This window comes from Camellia sinensis, chromosome 1, assembly GCF_055761805.1.
Source record: "Camellia sinensis isolate YWXY chromosome 1, ASM5576180v1, whole genome shotgun sequence".
Classification (NCBI taxonomy): Eukaryota; Viridiplantae; Streptophyta; class Magnoliopsida; order Ericales; family Theaceae; genus Camellia; species Camellia sinensis.
In genome coordinates, this window is record NC_138961.1 from 124,177,697 (window position 1) to 124,196,437 (window position 18,741).

At 47.4% G+C, this 18,741-nt stretch overlaps 1 protein-coding gene across 1 annotated transcript in view; it reads left to right on the forward strand.

Moving 5' to 3' along the window:
• Nucleotides 1–8,500: 8,500 nt before the first annotated feature.
• Nucleotides 8,501–18,741, forward strand: part of LOC145819732 (uncharacterized) — a 55,176-nt gene continuing 44,935 nt past the window's right edge. Inside the window, exons 1-3 of the mRNA XM_082913617.1 lie at nucleotides 8,501–8,743; nucleotides 8,826–8,924; nucleotides 9,133–9,430. Coding sequence (XP_082769743.1) covers nucleotides 8,501–8,743; nucleotides 8,826–8,924; nucleotides 9,133–9,430 — 640 coding nt within the window. The remainder of the gene's footprint in view (nucleotides 8,744–8,825; nucleotides 8,925–9,132; nucleotides 9,431–18,741) is intronic.

Below are 18,741 nucleotides of genomic sequence, written 5' to 3' on the forward strand. Positions count from 1 at the left end.
GAAAGTACAATGCAGTTAGTATGATGCGCCGAGCCCGGTGCATGCAAAACAGATGAATGATGCAAACATGTTGTCATACTGTATGCTAATTGAAATATGCCCTAATCTACCCATCAAAAGCGGATAAATAAAAGGGAAGAAAGACGTGGGGTTGGAAGACATACAACACACACACGCACACTTATTACAGTTGTGGCCCTCGCGCAGAGGGTCCAAATAAATATACAATCCCGAAATAAAAGAATATTATAGTCCGAATAATACAGTCCAAATAATATACAAATTTCTAATTAATTAAGAAATTAACTAAGCAATGTATTTTCACAAATATATGCATGCCTCGATCCTCGTGCCACCAATTACGCATACCGAGGCATGATGGCCGAGGAGTCGAATTGCACAACTCAATATAGAATGAATGCAAATGAAAACACAGCTAAAACCTAACTCCATCATGGATAATCCGGAGTGTCGGTGACTGGGAATTGAGACACATTCCGTCACTCGGAGTGCGAAATGTACCTCGTTTCCCGTGCCCGGGCTAACTCCTATCCCGAACACGATGCAATATGCATGACATGCAACTAAGATGCAATCCTAACATACACCATGCTATGAAAGTGAGATGCTTCGAAATGCGTGCACACGGGCACGCAAACTGAGAAAATGACAGAATGCAATCTAAGATACAACCTAGTATGCACTATGCTATGAAAATGAGATGCCTCGAAATGCGTGCACACGGGCACGCAAACCGAGAAAATGACAGAATGCAATCTAAGATACAACCTAGTATGCACTAAGCTGTGAAAATGAGATGCCTCGAAATGCGTGCACACGGGCACGCAAACCGAGGCGATGGTATACGCAATGTAAATGACATGGAAACATGATATGGGAGATGTAACATGGACTTACACTAACATGAGAGAGCCTCAGCCACACTCACATAGGATGCCGATGAATGAAAAATGAAGTGCCTCGAAATGCGTGCACACAGGCACGCAAACCGAGGCAATGGCATATGCAATGCAAATGACATGATATGGGCTTATACCAACATGAGAGAGCCTCAGCCACACTCACATAGGATGCCGGTGGATGAAAAATGACGTGCCTCGAAATGCGTGCACACGGGCACGCAAACCGAGGCGATGACAGAATGCGATGCAATGACATGAGAATGTGATATGGGCTTATACCAACATGAGAGAGCCTCAGCCACTCTCACATAGGATGCCGGTGGATGAAAAATAACGTGCCTCGAAATGCGTGCACACGGGCACGCAAATCGAGGCAATGACAGAATGCGATGCAATGACATGAGAATGTGATTTGGGCTTATACCAACATGAGTGAGCCTCAGCCACACTCACATAGGATGCCGAAGGATGAAAATGAAGTGCCTCGAAATACGTGCACACGGGCACGCAAATCGAGGCAATGACAGAATGCGATGCAAATGATATGGAAATGCGATATGGGCTTATACCAACATGAGTGAGCCTCAGCCACACTCACATAGGATGCCGATGGATGAAAAATGAAGTGCCTCGAAATGCGTGCACACTGGCACGCAAATCGAGGCAATGACAGAATGCGATGCAAATGATATGGAAATGCGATATGGGCTTATACCAACCTGAGTGAGCCTCAGCCACACTCACATAGGATGCCGAAGGATGAAAAATGAGGTGCCTCGAAATGCGTGCACACGGGCACGCAAACCGAGGCGATGATAAAATGCGATGCGATGACATGAGAATGTGATATGGGCTTATACCAACATGAGTGAGCCTCAGCCACACTCACATAGGATGCCGAAGGATGAAAAATGAGGTGCCTCGAAATGCGTGCACACGGGCACGCAAACCGAGGCGATGATAGAATGCGATGCGATGACATAGAAATGGAAAGAAATCATTCTAATAGAATTTCAGCACTAAAATACGGGGCAAAACAGTCCCGAAATGAGGCGAAATGACACTAAATGCATGGAATTGTCTCGAAATGCGAATTTAGGCACCCGAAATGGCCTATAGCTATGCCAAACATGCACAATATGGACATGTAATGCAAAGACAGAAGCTAGGCAGTCCCAAAAAAGGCACTTTCACAGTTATAAACATGGCCAAACAGCAAGCATAGGTAGGGCAAAAATGGCATGCAAGAATAGGGGCCAAGAGAGGGGTAATGAAGCAAGTGATATAAGCAAAATCCAAACTGAAAAAATTCCTTCTACAAAATTGAAGAGGGACCAAAAATATGAATGTTTACAGTATATGGCAAACCTCAAATCAATATACAAACATGCTAAAAAAAGGCACAAGATTGAGGCTCAAAAGGTGCTATAACATGAAGTATATAAAATAATCACCAAACAGAAAAAAAATGTTAATGAAACATGAAGTATATGCCAAAATAAGACTATCTCTAGGCCTGTAAAATGGCCAAAAACAAAAGCATGATAGGCTAACAAAACATGCAAGAATGGGGAATAAAAGAGAGATATAACATGAAGTGGCATATGGAGGTCCCAAACCATGAAAGGCCCTAAATAAAACATGAATAATGGACCAAAATAAGACTATTTTCAGAACTGTAAAATGGCCAAAAACGAAATCATGGCAGGCTGCCATAGCATGCAAAAATGGGGGACAAATAAGGGATATAACTACAAGTGGCACATGGAGGCATCAAATGGTGAGGGGCCCTTCAACAATGTTGAAGAAGGGCCCAAAATAAGCACATTCACAGATTACATCATGCTCAAAAACAGATTACTCATGGGCCAAAAATAGCATGCAAGATTATGACATATAAGAGGATTAATGAAGCAAGTGCATCATGGAGGGCTCAAACAGGGTTGAGCCCTTAATGAAAAGTGAAAATGAGCTCAAAAGAGGGCCACTTTCAGTTAGGGCCGGAGCTTGAAACAAAAATCATATAGGGCTTATAAATGGATCAAGAAAAAGGGTCAAAAGAGGAGAAATGTCACTCACCCTTGAAGACTAAAGCTTTTGTTGCTTCTTGGACCAATTTGCAGCTCCTTTAGCCTTTGAGAAGCTCTACTTGTTTCTGGAAATGAAGTGGTGATGGTAGAGCTTGGTGGTGATGAAGAACACAAGGTATAGGACTTAAGGTTTTTTAGGAAAATGAGAAGGATGGAGGGAGATATGGATCTTGAGGCTTGAAGAACAATTTTTCCAACCCCTATATGTGATGCCACCAGCTGGTTATATGGGCCAAAAAGGGGGTGTAAAGGTGGGGGAAAAGGAGGCCAACTTTCCCCCACAAAATATCCCCCGGATATTGATATTTTCTGGGGGATAAAGCTCTACAGCTGTAAAGTGAACAGTGCAAGGATCTCGGCCGGCCAGTTACTTTGGTTGCAGGTGGTCGGCCGGCCACACCCCCTAGCCGGCCGGCTAGGGGTCAAAAGGGTCAAGCTGATTTAGTGGCCGGCCACCACATGATAGTGTCCTCCCATGTGTGTACATCACAAATATGTGGTTCAAAGTTCAAGAAAGTGGGTCCAAGGTGTTCAACATTAGCCCGGAAAGAGGGGTTCAAAAGGGTCAAATGGAATTACTGGCCGGCCACCATTTTTTAGGGTCCTCCCATGTGTATACATCACAAATATGTGGTTGAAAGTTCAAGAAGATGGCCCCAAGGTGTTCAACATTAGCCCGGAAGTGCGAAAAACGGGCGCCTGAGGGCGTCGGAGGATGTATAACTGGTTGCTGCAACAATTACTGGCCTCCCACCCTTCAGTGACCTCCCCGATGATAAAACAGAGGTACCTGCCAAAAATGAACGAGAACCGTTGCAAAATGAATGTTCGGGGGCCAAAACACGCAGTTCGGGGCCCTGGAAACTGCCCGTTAAACACCGAGAATGGTATTCGACCTCGAAGTGGGTTTCTCAGACCCTAGTGTCCCTCAAAAGGGATTACATAAGATGCATGCCAAAAATCAGAGCAAACGAAGATGGTTAGGCGGTCCCGAACCGAGGCACACGGCCAGCGGTCCCGAAAAACCGGAAACCGGACTCCGAAATGGGCAAAATGGCCTACGACCACGAAATGTAGCCTACGGACATGGAGAAATGGTCTACGGGACCTCTCCCTTCCCTCAGGAAAAGAAACAAAGAAAACTGAGCCTGGTTCGCAAACCGAGGCAAAGTACAAAAGAGGGTTCGGAAGTCCGGAGGCAGGGCTCACGGCCGCAACTCTGAAACTTCTGAACAAGCACATTATGCAACATCACCAAGTGCTCAATCAGTGACGTCTGAGTCTTAAGGTCGGTCAAAAATGGGGTGTCTACAGTTGCCCCTCTTTGATAGAACTCGGAAGTCACAAGTGACGGGAGTGAATGTCAAAGCCTAGAGACGACCCATTTTTGACAAGGCCGAAGACTTAGACAAACGTACAAGATAAACAGAAATGTGCCCGCAGGGAGGGGCAAAATGCAAATGATATGCAAAGAGTCGGAGGTAACCCAATGATCATGCAAATGCAGCAAGCTGTAATGAGGCAAATATTCGCAAATAAATGCAACAGTTTTAAGCAAGAATGCAAAGCAACAACTACATTTCATGCAGTTAAGAAATGCGGAGGATTATTCAATCCCCGCCACGTCTCACACGGAGAAGATACGATACCTGCGCGATTCGTCTGGTCGTACCAGCCTCAATTGAACCGTAAATACAATATCGTGCCTATAAAAGAGAGAAATTGCAACAAGTACAATATGCTACCAACATATATTTAATGTGATTCCGAAAGTTCGACATACGCAGTGCCGGTGAGTGAATGCATCGCAATGCAAGAGTGGAACATGCGTGACAACGTATGCTCAAACATAAAGGTATGCCAATATCAAGAAATGTGCATAAAAATGTGAGTATGCTCATGAGAATGCAAGTTATGTGCACGATAGTACAAAATGAGCATGAATCAGGGTACCCGTTTGTCATGAAATAACGAGTACGGAAACGCGTGTTTCGGCGAAGGCAACTCGATCGCGGCCTCCGATCCGCTTCCCGGAAAGGCTACAACTCATTCAAAAAGGGTATACTTCGATTTCGATAAATGATGATGAGACATATGTCAGAACTTGAAGTTGAAGTCCCGGCGGAGCTATTTCGCGACCGGAAGTGTACTTTTCTTAAACTTTTTCAGGTCCCGGGAACTCCGATCTTCCTCAAAATTTGCAGGGAGCTAGGTGAGCCTGTGAGGGACATGGCCGGCCGGTTATATGGGAAGGGGGAGGTTGCCAACCGGTTTTCCAAAAAGCAAATACCTGGCCGGCCAGTTTTCCAAAAAGGAAATGGCTGGCCGGCTAGAAAAAGTGGCCGGCCGGCCATATGCCCAAATCCGAGGGCATTTTGGTATTTTCACCTCCTTTTTTATGTTCCTTCAATCCAAGACTTGGGGCCTATATAATGCAGCCGAGATCTCTTCCTTTCTTGCCTCCTACAACACTTTCTTCTCCAGATCTGAGTTCCATACGCGTTTTCCAACGCCCCACGCAAGTTGTTTCCGCAAAAACATTCAGTTTTAAACACTTTGAAGCGATTAAATTTCGGTTTCGGAGCTTCTTTTCTCATTTTCGCCACTTGAGGTATGTTTGTCTCAATATTTGGAAGATTTTCTCGGGAGTTGACTTTTGTTGACTTTTTCATTTCCCGAGAGTTGACTTTTGTTGACTTTTTTCAATTTTGGCTCATTTTCGCTCATTTTTGCTCCTTTTGCAGATTCTTTGAAAATGGCGGGCAATTCTCCCCACGGCGGAGGCTTTCCAGGTGCCGGGGACGATTTTGAACCCATGACTCTACCCCCGAGGACCCGACCTTTTATTCCCGAGAGGTACAATCCGCCAGCACATGTCCTCCCTCGTGCTGTCTTCCGTCACTTCACTAGCTTTGATGAGCGAGCACCTGGGGATCTGCTTCTCCGAGAGCCAGAGCATCACCTCTCTCATGAGGCCCGAGAGGTATTTACTTCATTTTCTGTATTTTTCGTACATTTCAACACCTTTGCCATGCTTGAACACGCAGTTTAGCTTATGACATAGTACTTTGCTTGCATCCTGAACATGTAGTTTCAACACTCGAATTTCTAAACACTCGGCTCAAACACTGATTTGTTGAACACACAGCCCGAATTCGAAAGTGAACACACAGCCCACACTTTAAATTTTCTGAACACGCAGCCCAGATTAGAACAGTGAACACGCAGCCCACACTGATTGAAAGTTGAACACGCAGCCCAAACTTTAAATTTTCTGAACACGCAGCCCAGACTTTAAATAGTGAACACGCAGCCCACACTGATAGAAATTTGAACACGCAGCCCAAACTTCAAATTTTCTTAACATGCAGCCCAGATTAAATAGTGAACACGCAGCCCACACTGATAGAAAGTTGAACACGCAGCCCAAACTTCAAATTTTCTGAACACGCAGCCCAGATTAAATTAGTGAACACGCAGCCCACATTGATAGAAAGTTGAACACGCAGCCCAAACTTCAAATTTTCTGAACACGCAGCCCAGATTAAATAGTGAACACGCAGCCCACACTGATTGAAAGTTGAACACGCAGCCCAAACTTCAAATTTTCTGAACACGCAGCCCAGATTAAATAGTGAACACGCAGCCCACACTGATAGAAAGTTGAACGCGCAGCCCAAACTTCAAATTTTCTGAACACGCAGCCCAGATTAAATAGTGAACACGCAGCCCACACTGATAGAAAGTTGAACACGCAGCCCAAACTTCAAATTTTCTGAACACGCAGCCCAGATTAAATAGTGAACACGCAGCCCACACTGATTGAAAGTTGAACACGCAGCCCAAACTTCAAATTTTCTGAACACGCAGCCCAGATTAGAATAGTGAACACGCAGCCCACACTGATAGAAAGTTGAACACGCAGCCCAAACTTTAAATTTTCTGAACACGCAGCCCAGATTAAATTTGCATGTAGCTTATTTCACTTCATCGGCACACAGCCCATTCCATTCCATTGGCACGCAGCCCAGTTAATTTCATTGGCACGCAACCCATTTCATTTTGTTATTGACACACGTATTCATTCTGAATGCAGGTTGGTTCCCGCAGCGTACGGGGGTATGGTTCCACCGCCGCGCGGGACTGGTACGCTGAGCTCCCGGAGGGTGTCCGAGATTTGATAGACTTGGCAGGGTTCGGGCCCTTCTGCGTTGGGTTGTCACGTTGTTCCGCTAGGAGGACACTTATGGCAGCCTTGGTAAAGAGATGGTGGGACACCACCAACTCCTTTCATTTCTCTGCCACTGGAGACATGACTATGACGCCCTTAGACTTCGCTGTGTTGACTGGCTTAGACATAGGAGGTTGGCCCATCCCTTATGATGAGGATATGGGCGAGTGGGAGGCCGCTTGGATGTATCTATTGGGGGCTCGCCCGCCTGTTGACAGGGTTTCTGGGAGAGTCCGATACACTTGGTTCTCTTCCCACTTTCGGCGGGCGGAGATGGTGCCCGAGACTCCTGAGGAGACGGAGCAGTACGCCCATGGTTTCCTTATGTTCCTCTTCGGGACTACCCTGTTCGCCGATAGAGGGAACACAGTCGGGCTATACCTGCTGAGTGCTCTGGTTGACCTATCACAGGTCCATCGGTATGACTGGGGTGGCGCCGGCCTGGCTACCCTTTACTTTTATATGAGCGCGACCTCCCGCGGGCGGGGAGATTTACTTGGCGGCTACTGGAGAGCTTGGGAGGTACTTTTCTGTTCCCTTGATTTACATTTCTGCTTTTCATTACTTGTACATTGCACTCACAGCACACTTTTACAGTCTGTATTTTGCTCTCAGCATTTCGTACTTACATTCTGCACTGCTTTTCTCAGCTATGGGTCTATGTATACTTCCCAGCATTAGCCCCAGAGTTGGAGGTGGCAGGGCTTCCCATGACCCCATACTCACTGGTGTTTGAGGGCCCGCACCGGCCGAGACCCCGAGAGACCCTCATTTACCTGCGACAGTACTTTGACACTGTGCGGCATTCGGAGGTACTTCAGAACTTTCAGTTCCTTTCATTTTCATCTTTGATTTGCTCTGTATATTCCCGATTTCTGATTGGTTCATGCATTTATCATCCGCAGATCTCATGGCAGCCTTGGGCGCCCCTGGGTGATGGTCTCCGACTTCAGTATACCGGAGGGTCGGACATCTCCCAGTATAGGGTCCTGCTCGAAGGGCCGATTGGCAGGGCATGGTTCCTGGGGGAACACTTTCTGTGTCAGGTATGGGGGTATCTTTCTCAGGATCCTCCCGCAGTACCCCCAGTCAGTATGCGGACTGCTGACAGGCTCTCTTACTCGGAGGTAGTCGGCGCTATGCTGGGTAGCGATGCTTTACTATATCTTGAGGAGGGGCACTATGCCACTTACCGTCACATATATTTGATGCCTCCATTGATGGGAGCTCGCACCCCGATGACGAGCCCTGCCGGTATGTCATCCTCGGGCCAGGCCCAAGCTCGGGCTGCAGACGCCCCTTCTACTAGTAGGGCTGGTACATCTAGAGGTGGGGGTAGACCGGTTCCTCCGATTCCGTCGACTTATCCTCATCCTGGATGGCCAGATATGCCGACTGAGTTGATGGCGTGGCAGTATGGGGCTATCTCTCCGACCCCGATCCCGCTAAAGCCTCCGATGCCCAGTGATCGATACGCCATTGATCCTGACTCACCGCTGGTATGCTCCACTGTTTTTCATTCATCATTCAGATGTTTAGACATTCTTTTGTTCACTGATGATTATGAGCTCATATTTGCAGCCATCGCGAGGGTACATGGAGGAGGTGGTTGGACTGGTGGCCACACTCGAGGGCATGGTCCTGCGTAGGGAGGCACAGTTGTCTGTCGTGGGCATTCAGGTACCCTTCAGTTTTCTGGCATTTATCATACTTCTGATGACATGCTGATTTCTACTGCATCGATAGACTACTTGTGTAGAGCACATCTGACACACACCCCACTTGTACACTGTATTTACATGCACCCACTTCACGTAGCCTTTGCTTGTAACTGCATTTGATGTATATATTTGGACTGATGTATTTGAATTGAACTTTTTGTTTTCAGATGCCTTCATGGTCCGGTCAGCCGCAGGCCAGGCCACCTGGGCCTCCTTGGGGAGCTGGGCCATCTGGGCCTTTTCAGGGAGTTGGGTCACTCGGGCCTTTTCAGGGGGCGGGGCCATCCCGGCCTTTCCGAGGAGCCGGGCCATCTAGACCTTTTCGAGGAGCTCGAGGAGGGCCTGTCCGCAGATGCAGGGCTCACGTTGTAGAGGCGGAGCCTGATGAGGAGGATGAGGATGTTGAGGAGGAGGAGGAGGCTACCGACCGCCAGTCAGAGACATCTGCTGAGGAGGGGGGCTCCGGTCTTGGTTCGGGGAACAGAGGCGAGGCTGAGGGGGATCCTGAGGATGACAGCTCCGACTCAGATGATGATGATGGTGCAGAGGTTGTCCCGCATAAGAGAATGAGGAGTGCTTCTCGTTCCCGCTCCCGAGGACATTGATGTTGCTATTTCCTGCTTTATTTTTCTTTTTGCTAGTAGTTTGTAGCACTTTGCACATTGTTAGGCAGTTTTATATTTTGTAAAACTTGTACCTTTGTTTGTTGTAAAGCATGATGGAATGAAATAGCTTTTGAAAAGGTGTTTGTTTTTTAAACTTTTAGCATCGTATCGCATCATTTTATTTTGCACAAAAAAAGAATTTGAATGGGAATGTGCATTGTGTAATCACCAAGTTAGGTAGTGAACCGACGCAACGAACTAAGCAACTCAACTTACTAAGATATAACAGAACCTTTAGCAAGTTTACAACTCGATAAGCAAAATGCAACAACGTTGACAACGCAAATAAACAAGACTTTAAACAAAGATTGTTTAAACAGAGCGCAATGACTCGAAAACACGAAACACGTCCGCTCGACAAACAACTCGATAAGCAAAACAACAACTCGATAATCAAAACAACAACTCGATAATCAAAACAACAACTCGATAAACAAAACTTGGCAACAACAGAGTGTACTTCTGACGATCTGGGCACCGGGACGCATCCGAAACAGAGGGAAATGAAGGCCTTTGACTCTCCCGTTGCATGGAAATGCTTGAAACTTTCCCTCGAAGAGTAAAACAGGGCCAAGGAGATACACTGCAGCATTGCCGGCCACCTTTGGGTGCCAGCCGGCCAATTTTGTGGAGAGAGACAGCTGGCCGGCCATTTTTGTAAAAAATAAATGGCTGGCCAGCCAAAAAAGGTGGCCGGCCGGCCACTTAGTCCTGCAGCCAGTTGGTTTTTGACACGTGTCCCCGTGAATAGTGTTTTTCCCTCTATAAAAGCCTCAACTTCGGGAACATTCATTTCATCTTAGTTTTAGACAAAGATGGAGGCGTTTCTCGCAGAAAATCTCACATCTTGGATCTCTTCTCTAGATGGTTCGGAAAAGCTGAACTTCCGGGGTTTCGGCTTGAATGCACTATTCACGCTAAGTCGTACTCCGCTACAGCTCCCTTTTCTCTATGCCGCGGCAAGGTTCTGGAATCCAGTGACGCACGTTTTTAGCTTTGGCGACCAAGAGATGTGTCCCACTTTCGAAGATTTTCAGGTTTTGATGGAGTCTGAATGCTCTGAGGTGATCTTGCCCCAGCTCCGTTTTGGCCATGCTCAGGCTTTAGGGCGGATGTGTGGGCTCACGGCGCATGATGCTCGATCTCTGATCTGCAGTGGGGAACTGGACATCCTCGGCTTGATCCATCATTTTTCCTACGCCGGTGACCGCAGCAACCATTATTGGCAGGGTTTCAGGCAACACGCCCTCTGCTTATGTTTGTTGTCTCACTTTCTGCTTTCCTCGGGCTTCGGCGGGGCTAGCATTCGCCTGATTGAAGTCGCCCAAGGCTTGAGAGAAGGAAAGAGCTGTATTGCCATGACCTTGGCCGAGACACTGATGGGCTTAGATTCTGTCTATCGCCGGGAGGCGACTAGGTTTGCTGGGAGTCCACTGCTGCTGCAGGTAATATTTCCCACCCGACCTCACATATATATTTGCTCACATCACTCGACCCTCAAGCTCGGTTTTTCTCACAAAACCCTTGTCTTACTTTTCTCTCATCGTACATCTCTCTGTTCTTTATTCTCTCATTTTCCATCCCTCCCCTAGGTATGGTTAATGGACAAGTTGCAGGTTGTGGACTCTTGCCCGGCCTATTCAGCTCGAGGCTACTTCTTTCGACAGCGCCTAGTTAATGCTCTTGACGAAAGGTGGTGGTTCGATTGGATGTGCAATTTGTCCGCAGACGGCATTGCTTGGCGTTGTCGTTGGCTCAACCTCCCGGCAATGAGCTATAGTATGTCTCGGCTGATTGGGATCCAATTGATTGGTCTAACCCACTGCGTATTCTATTTTCCGTTCCGGTTCCTGCGTCAGTTTGGTCATGATCAGACCTGCCCACCGGAGGGGATTGAGTACCCAGTTGCTTTCCCGATCCGAGGTACATAGCTTGCCCGATATGCCACAACATGGAGGACTAGAGAGCTCCAGGCCCCTGCTTCCATTTTCAGTTGCACTTTGTCCGATGAGTGCTTGGATTGGCTCAATGAGGAGGCACAGGTTGGGCCTAGCTTGGCATCAGATGCTTCGTCCAGCTCTAGGAGGGGACGCAGAGATACTTGATTCTACTATGCCCCAAATTTATTGCTTTATTAGTATTTTCAAGTTTTCGTTATGAATGTACTAAAAAAACAACCTCGATTGTAATGCAAGAGCAGGAGAACTCAGTTTTGAAATCAATGAAATTGAAAGTTGCGGTACTAAAAATTTTCCGCTTTTGGTCCAAAAATGGTCTTAGTCGTAAAAAGATTGATTTGAACAAAGTCAACTTTTATTAAAACTTTTCAAAACTATTTTCGATGTGGATCAGAATTGGACATGCCGAAGATCTGTCACTGAGATACACAACCCCAGATCCCTGCAACTGGAAAGTTGCCCCTAGTCTGAAGAACAATGCGGCACTTCATAGCAACGGAAAGTTGCCCCTAGTCTGAGTAACTTTGCACTGTCGTGGCAACGGGAAGTTGCCCCTAGTCTGAACAGCACTGTACCGGAGATCACGATAAATGCTGATGGATAAAGATGACTGAGACGATCAAAATGGACAGAGTTGATCGGGGAAAAGTTTATGGCTGAATTTCAAGGTGAAGTTGCCTACGTATCCCAAAGATGGGAATCAAGCCTTACGTAGTTCAGGCCCAGGTTCACTCGAGTATTTTCACTCTCCTTTTGTGCTCTAACTTTTGCCAAGGCTGCCCTTTGCGGGTTTTCAACCTTGCGAGCTCAGTTTTTATATTTTCTAATTTTTTGTGCCCTGACTTTTGCCTAGGTTGTCCTTTCGGGTTTTCGGCCTAGCGAGCCTCTCAAGGGTAATATTTCTTCAACTTGTCCATATTGATCGGTTGTGAGAACTCCAAGCCATCTAGATCCATCAGAACCACAGCTCCATTTGACCAGATAGCTTTGATGATGTAAGGACCAGTCCAATTGGGTTTGAACTTGCCCCTTGGGTCGTGGATCGGAGCTCGGTTGTCTTTGAGCACCAAATCTCCTTCTTTCAGATTCCTGGACTTAACCTTCTTGTTGAAAGCCCGGGCAATTCTGCGTTGATAGCCTTGGATGTGGTACAGTGCTTTCAGTCTTCTTTCATCAAAGAGCATGAGTTCTTCGAATCTGCTTTGCTGTCAATCTGCTTCGGCTATCTGGCATTCAGCCAACACTCGTAACAACGGAACCTCAATCTCGATGGGTAGAACAGCCTCCATTCCATAGACCAATGAATATGGAGTTGCTCCAGTAGAAGTTCTGATTGAAGTCCTGTAGCCCCACAGAGCAAATGGCAGCTTGTCTAGCCAATCCCGATAGGTTCCCACCATCTTCTGTAGTATATGCTTGATATTCTTGTTGGCGGCCTAAACCGCTCCGTTGGTCTGCGGCCGGTATGTAGATGACTTATGGAAAGCCACATTGTATTTCTCCAACAAGTCTATCACTTTTGTCTTGAAATGGGAACCATTATCTGAAATTATCTCGTTTGGCACCCCGTAGCGACAGATGATGTTGTTTCTGATGAACTTTGCGACGTGCGACGCCTTCAACATCGTGTATGATTGGGCCTCGACCCACTTTGTAAAATAATCTATCGCTACTAGGATAAACTCATGCCCGTTTGACCCTTTCGGGGTAACAACTCCGATCACATCAATTCCCCAAACCGAAAAAGGCCATGGTGAAGTCATGTTGTACAGCTTTGACGGCGGGATGTTCATGCGGTTTGCATGAATTTGACACTTGTGGCATCGCCGAACAAAACTAATACAATCCTTCTCCATGGTTGACCAGTAGTAGCCTTGTCTGAGGATCTTTCTGGCCAGCATTACTCCATTCATGTGTGCACCGCACTCCCCCCCATGGATGGCTTCTATCAGGCGTTTCGACTCTTCAGCTTCTACACAGAGCTTATGCATTCCCAGATGACCCCTTTTGTACAGCTTACCCCCGCAGATAATGAACTGAGCAGCTATTCTTCTGATGGCCCTCTTATCCTTGGCATTTGCCCCTGGTGGATATGTCTCCTTTTCCAAGAAGTTCCAGATGTCGTAATACCAGGGGTTGCCGTCTTGAACCTCATCTATGGCGGAAATCGACTCGTATGCTGGCGCAAACTTTTGATCAATAATGACTGGACGCATCCGGACTCCGGACGGGATGTCTATCATGGAAGATAGAGTTACTAGTGAATCTTCAAACCTGTTGTTCTCTCTTACGAGGTGGGTGAAATTTAGCATCTCAAACCGAGGAATTAACAAATCCAAGGTTTGGTGGTAAATTATCATCCTTTCCTCCTTGACTCTCCAATCTCCTTTTGCTTGAGACACAACAAGGTTCGAGTCCCCAATGACGTCCAACCGTCTTGCCCCTAGTTCTAGGGCTGCTTCCAGGCCAGCAATACATGCCTCATACTCTGCCTCATTGTTCGAGACTTTGAACTGGAGCTTGAATGCTAAAGGGATACGGGAATCGTCAGGCGCTATCAGCAACACCCCTATCCCATACCCATACTGGTTTGACGCTCCGTCAAAGTACATCGTCCAAGTTTCATCTTCGACGTGCAGAATGGCTTCATCTGGGAATAGATACTCAACCACTTCATCCCCCTTAACCGGGTGGTCGGCAAGGAACTCTGCTACCGCTCTTCCTTTTACTGACTTGCGCGTTACATACTTCAAATCAAATTCGGAGAGCAACAGCAGCCAACGAGCTAGCCTACCCGTAAGTGCTGGTTTCTCGAAAAGATATTTGATGGGATCCAAACGCGAAACCAACATTACAGAGTGAGCTAACAGGTAGTGCCGCAGCTTCCTGGTTGCCCATACCAAGGCCAAACAAGCCTTCTCCAGCGGTGTATAGCGGGTCTCGTAATCCAGCATCTTTTTGCTCAGATAGTAAATGGCTCTTTCCACTTTGTCTTCTGACTCCTGCGCGAGCATGCAGCCTATGGTAGTCTCAGTTACCGAAAGGTACAATATCAACGGTCTCCCCGGCTCTGGTGGTGACAACACGGGCGGGTTCTGTAGATACTCTTTGATCTGCTCAAAAGCTGCTTGACATCGGCCGTCCCATTGGAATTTCTTTCCTTTCTTCAGGAGACCAAAAAGTGGTTCACAAGTCAAGGTTAATTTAGAAATAAACCGTCTTATGAATTGCACTTTACCCAGAAAGCCTCGCATCTCCTTTTCAGTCCTTGGTGGTGGCATTTCTAAGATGGCCTTGATTTTGGAAGGGTCGACCTCGATGCCCCTTTGTGTAATCAGAAACCCTAGCATCTTCCCTGCTGTAACACCAAACGTGCATTTCTGGGGATTCAGTCGCAGCCGAAACTCTTTGATCCTTTGAAAGAATTTTTGTAAGGCGGTGTAGTGGCCCTCTCTTTCTTTGGACTTGACAATCATGTCGTCCACATACACCTCGACCTCTTTATGGATCATATCATGCAATATTGTGGTTGCTGCCCGTTGATACGTAGCTCCAGCATTTTTCAACCCGAATGGCATCACTCTATAACAATATGTACCCCACGGGGTAGTGAACGCAGTCTTCTCCCGGTCTTCGGGTGCCATTACTATCTGATTATAGCCTGAGAAACCATCCATAAACGAAAGCAAGGCGTGTCCTTCCGTGAAATCCACCAATTCATCAATGTGTGGCAAAGGAAAGTCGTCCTTCGGACTGGCCCTGTTCAAATCTCTGAAGTCTACACAGACCCGAATTCTGCCGTCCTTCTTTGGCACCGGAACAATGTTGGCCAACCAAGTTGGGTATTCAGATACCAGCAGGAACCCTGCGTCAATTTGCTTGGTGACCTCTTCCTTAATTTTGAGAGCCCAGTCCGAGCGAATCCTTCTGAGTTTCTGTTTGATAGGGCGGGCCTCGGGATCAAGAGGGATCCGGTGCTGTACAATCTCAGGATCGATTCCAGGCATGTCTTCATAGGACCACGCGAAAACATCTTTGAAATCTTTTAATAAAGCGACTAAGCGCTCGCGCTCCTCCGAAGACAACGTGGACCCGATCTGGACCAGCCGCGGGTCCTTCTCAGTACCAACATTCACAGTAGTGATTTCATCCATTAAAGGTTTAACAAATCTTTCCTGCTCTTGATCAATTAAACGTTGCAAAACTGGGGGAATTTCTCCCTCGTTGTTTTCATCAAAATTTTGAAAATCCTGATTTAAGCAATAAATCAAAGGCACAGAAAAATACTCAGAAACCACATCCACATCATTCTCATTAAATATTTCCAAGCCGTCAGATTCCTCTGTTACAACAGACTCAAAAGAAAATGAAAATGACGACCTAGACAGGACTGTGGTATCCGGGTTATCACCCCCAGGAATACCGGACTCAGACTCAGTCGAGCTGGAATCTAATTCCGACGCACAAGATTCGGTGGAATCAGATTCCGACTCACTACCTGACCCGGAACTGCTAGATAAAAAGCCTTCTTCATATTGCCAGATGAGAGAAGGTGCGATAGATGCATCCAAGAACGGCGCTGGAAAGCCTGCAGCTATTTTATCTCCAATCATAGAAACCGAAGAGTTATCCCCCAAGCACTCTTGGCCGATCGGAGGATCTGATAGTAGACACGCCAGTGCTACCCCCATTTCAAGCTCTGTGCTCTCAGGATCCACTGCTTCACATTGCTCAAACTCAGTTGGTGGGTCTGTCTGCGCTTCGGCAACGTCATCCCCAGATAATTGTATGTCGAAGAAGATTTCAAAACCAGGCACACGCTTCCCCTCCGCGTTTAGCCATGGCTCCGGGAAGCCGCAGAATGGAAAATCTTCCCCCTCCCGGACGAAGCGTCCGTTTAGGGTACCCTAGATGGGCCTATGCATTAACTCAAATGGCTTCCCGGCCTTCTTTGCTCTGGCCCTTCCGGCCATTTCTTTCCCTTTCCTCACCCAGTCCTCTTTGGTGGGCAGATAACCCAGTCCAAAGGCGTGAGGGTTGTGTGGCACTTCGGCCAACACTGAGACGCCCTTCCGGCCACTTCTCCCTAATCCCATCCCGGGAGTATGTTTTAGCTTGTTCATGAGGTAGATAGATTGAGCACTAACGTACATACCCTCATTCACAGCCATGACATTCTGTACAATTCGGGCCTCCGCCAAAGTGAACCCCGACAAAAACACATTCCGTGCCGTGCTCGATCTCCAAGACAGGTGTGGACACTTCCGGCGGCGGATGGATTGATGAATTTCCAAAAACGATCGCTACCCCTTTCCCGTGAGGGTACTTTAGCATCTGATGTAGAGTGGAAGAGACTGCTTTGACCTGGTGCAACCACGGTCGCCCCAAAAGTAGGTTAAAGGTTGCGGGAACGTCCAAGATATGAAATTCGATGCTGTGTTGTCCGGGACCAACCTTGGTTTGAATTTTAACAGTCCCCATCACTTCTCTGCTGGTATTGTCGTATGCTCTGATCACTTGGGTAGTTGGGACGAAGTCCACGGGCTTCAACCCGATTGCATATGCCGTTCTGGTCGGGCAGACATTAATTGCAGACCCGGTATCAACAAGTACCATCGGTATCCACTTATCTCTACATTCCATAGAAATATAGAGAGGTTTGTTATGATTTGTGCCCTCAGGCGGTAGTTCCTTGTCCGAAAAGGTTAATGCCGGGGAACCTCCTCCCGGAAAAACCAGCCCAACCAGCTGTTCAGGCGTGGTGTCTATGGAGAGTTTGGACTTGTCCATAGCAGATAGGACGGCTTCTCTATGTACTCGTGATGCCATTAGCAGTCCCCAGATGGAGATGTCTGCTTGTATCTTCTTTAATTGTTTTAGCACAGCTTCCTCTTCAATCTGCTTCTCCTTCTGTTTCTCCGCTTCTCTATCCTTCCCGGATGCCTCGGGTTGGTCCAGGTGTGGGGGTTTGAAGTACCGCCCACTTCTTGTCATATGGTCAACCTCATCGAGGTACCAAGTGTCATCCGGTTGATTATTCCCCCAGTCTTCATCTGTGTGGGCAAGATATAAGTCATCGTCTTCCCACCACATTCCATCGGCAGCCAACAGACACCTGTCTGGCTCCGGTTTAGTTGCACTCGCAGTACTCCCTGTCCACATGCTCGCAGCATTCTCTATCTTCGTGCACACAGCACTTTCAGTCCCCTCAGGGCCTTTAGCTTTCCTAATTCTCTCAGCCTCCTCAAACTTTTCTCGTTCCAGCTGCATCAGTACAGCTGTTTGTTCAACAATTCCCGTATCCATAATGCCCATGTCCCGAGCGGAATTCTTAGCACCGGCGCTCTCCGGCGATACAACTTGACTTTCGGCCATTCCGGCCACAACTGATATTTCTGCCCCTGCCGGGCTCTATTCTGGTTGGGCTTCCCCCACTGCATCTGGTTGATCCTCGAGCCATCCAGTGGCCTCCGCTGATCCCTCATAATCGTACCAGTTCATTGACGTATCCCCCAGTTCCTGGTCATCGAAAAATTGCAGGTTGGCAAAGTCCTCCTCTACGGCTGTCAGATCATCTGCCCATAGCCCAGATCCATCCCCCCGGATCATACATAACTCTCCTGTCTCTGGCAATTCTATACCTAGCCCAATTCGGCTCGTTGATAGGATGTACTTGCTTGGATCATAGGCTCCCCCAGCAAAATTCTGTCCAGTCCCAGATTCAACAATCTCATTTTCTCCCAAAATCTGCCCTGCCCTGTCTTCGACGATCACCACCATCGGTTCTGGTTGGGTTTTGGAGATGTCCACCATCCACAAGAAATGAGTGCAATCGGGGAGGAGCACCTCCAGCTTGGGTAGGTGGGTGGGTGTAATATAGCTACTAGGATCGTAAGATGCGACCCCAGTCTGGATAAAATTAATTCTGTTGGGAGGGGGAGGTTGGTTATGTGGTGGGAGAGGGTTGGTTGTGACATTGGGTTTATCAGGAGGCGCGATCACCTGTTTGTCAATAAGATCCTGGATCTCATGACGCAATCTGTAACAACGGTCGGTGTCGTGACCGTGTTGTTGGTGATACGCACAGTATTTTGCTGGGTCATAAGAGGGGGGAGTGGATTCGGTAATGGCTTTGGCTCCAGGGGTTTCAAAT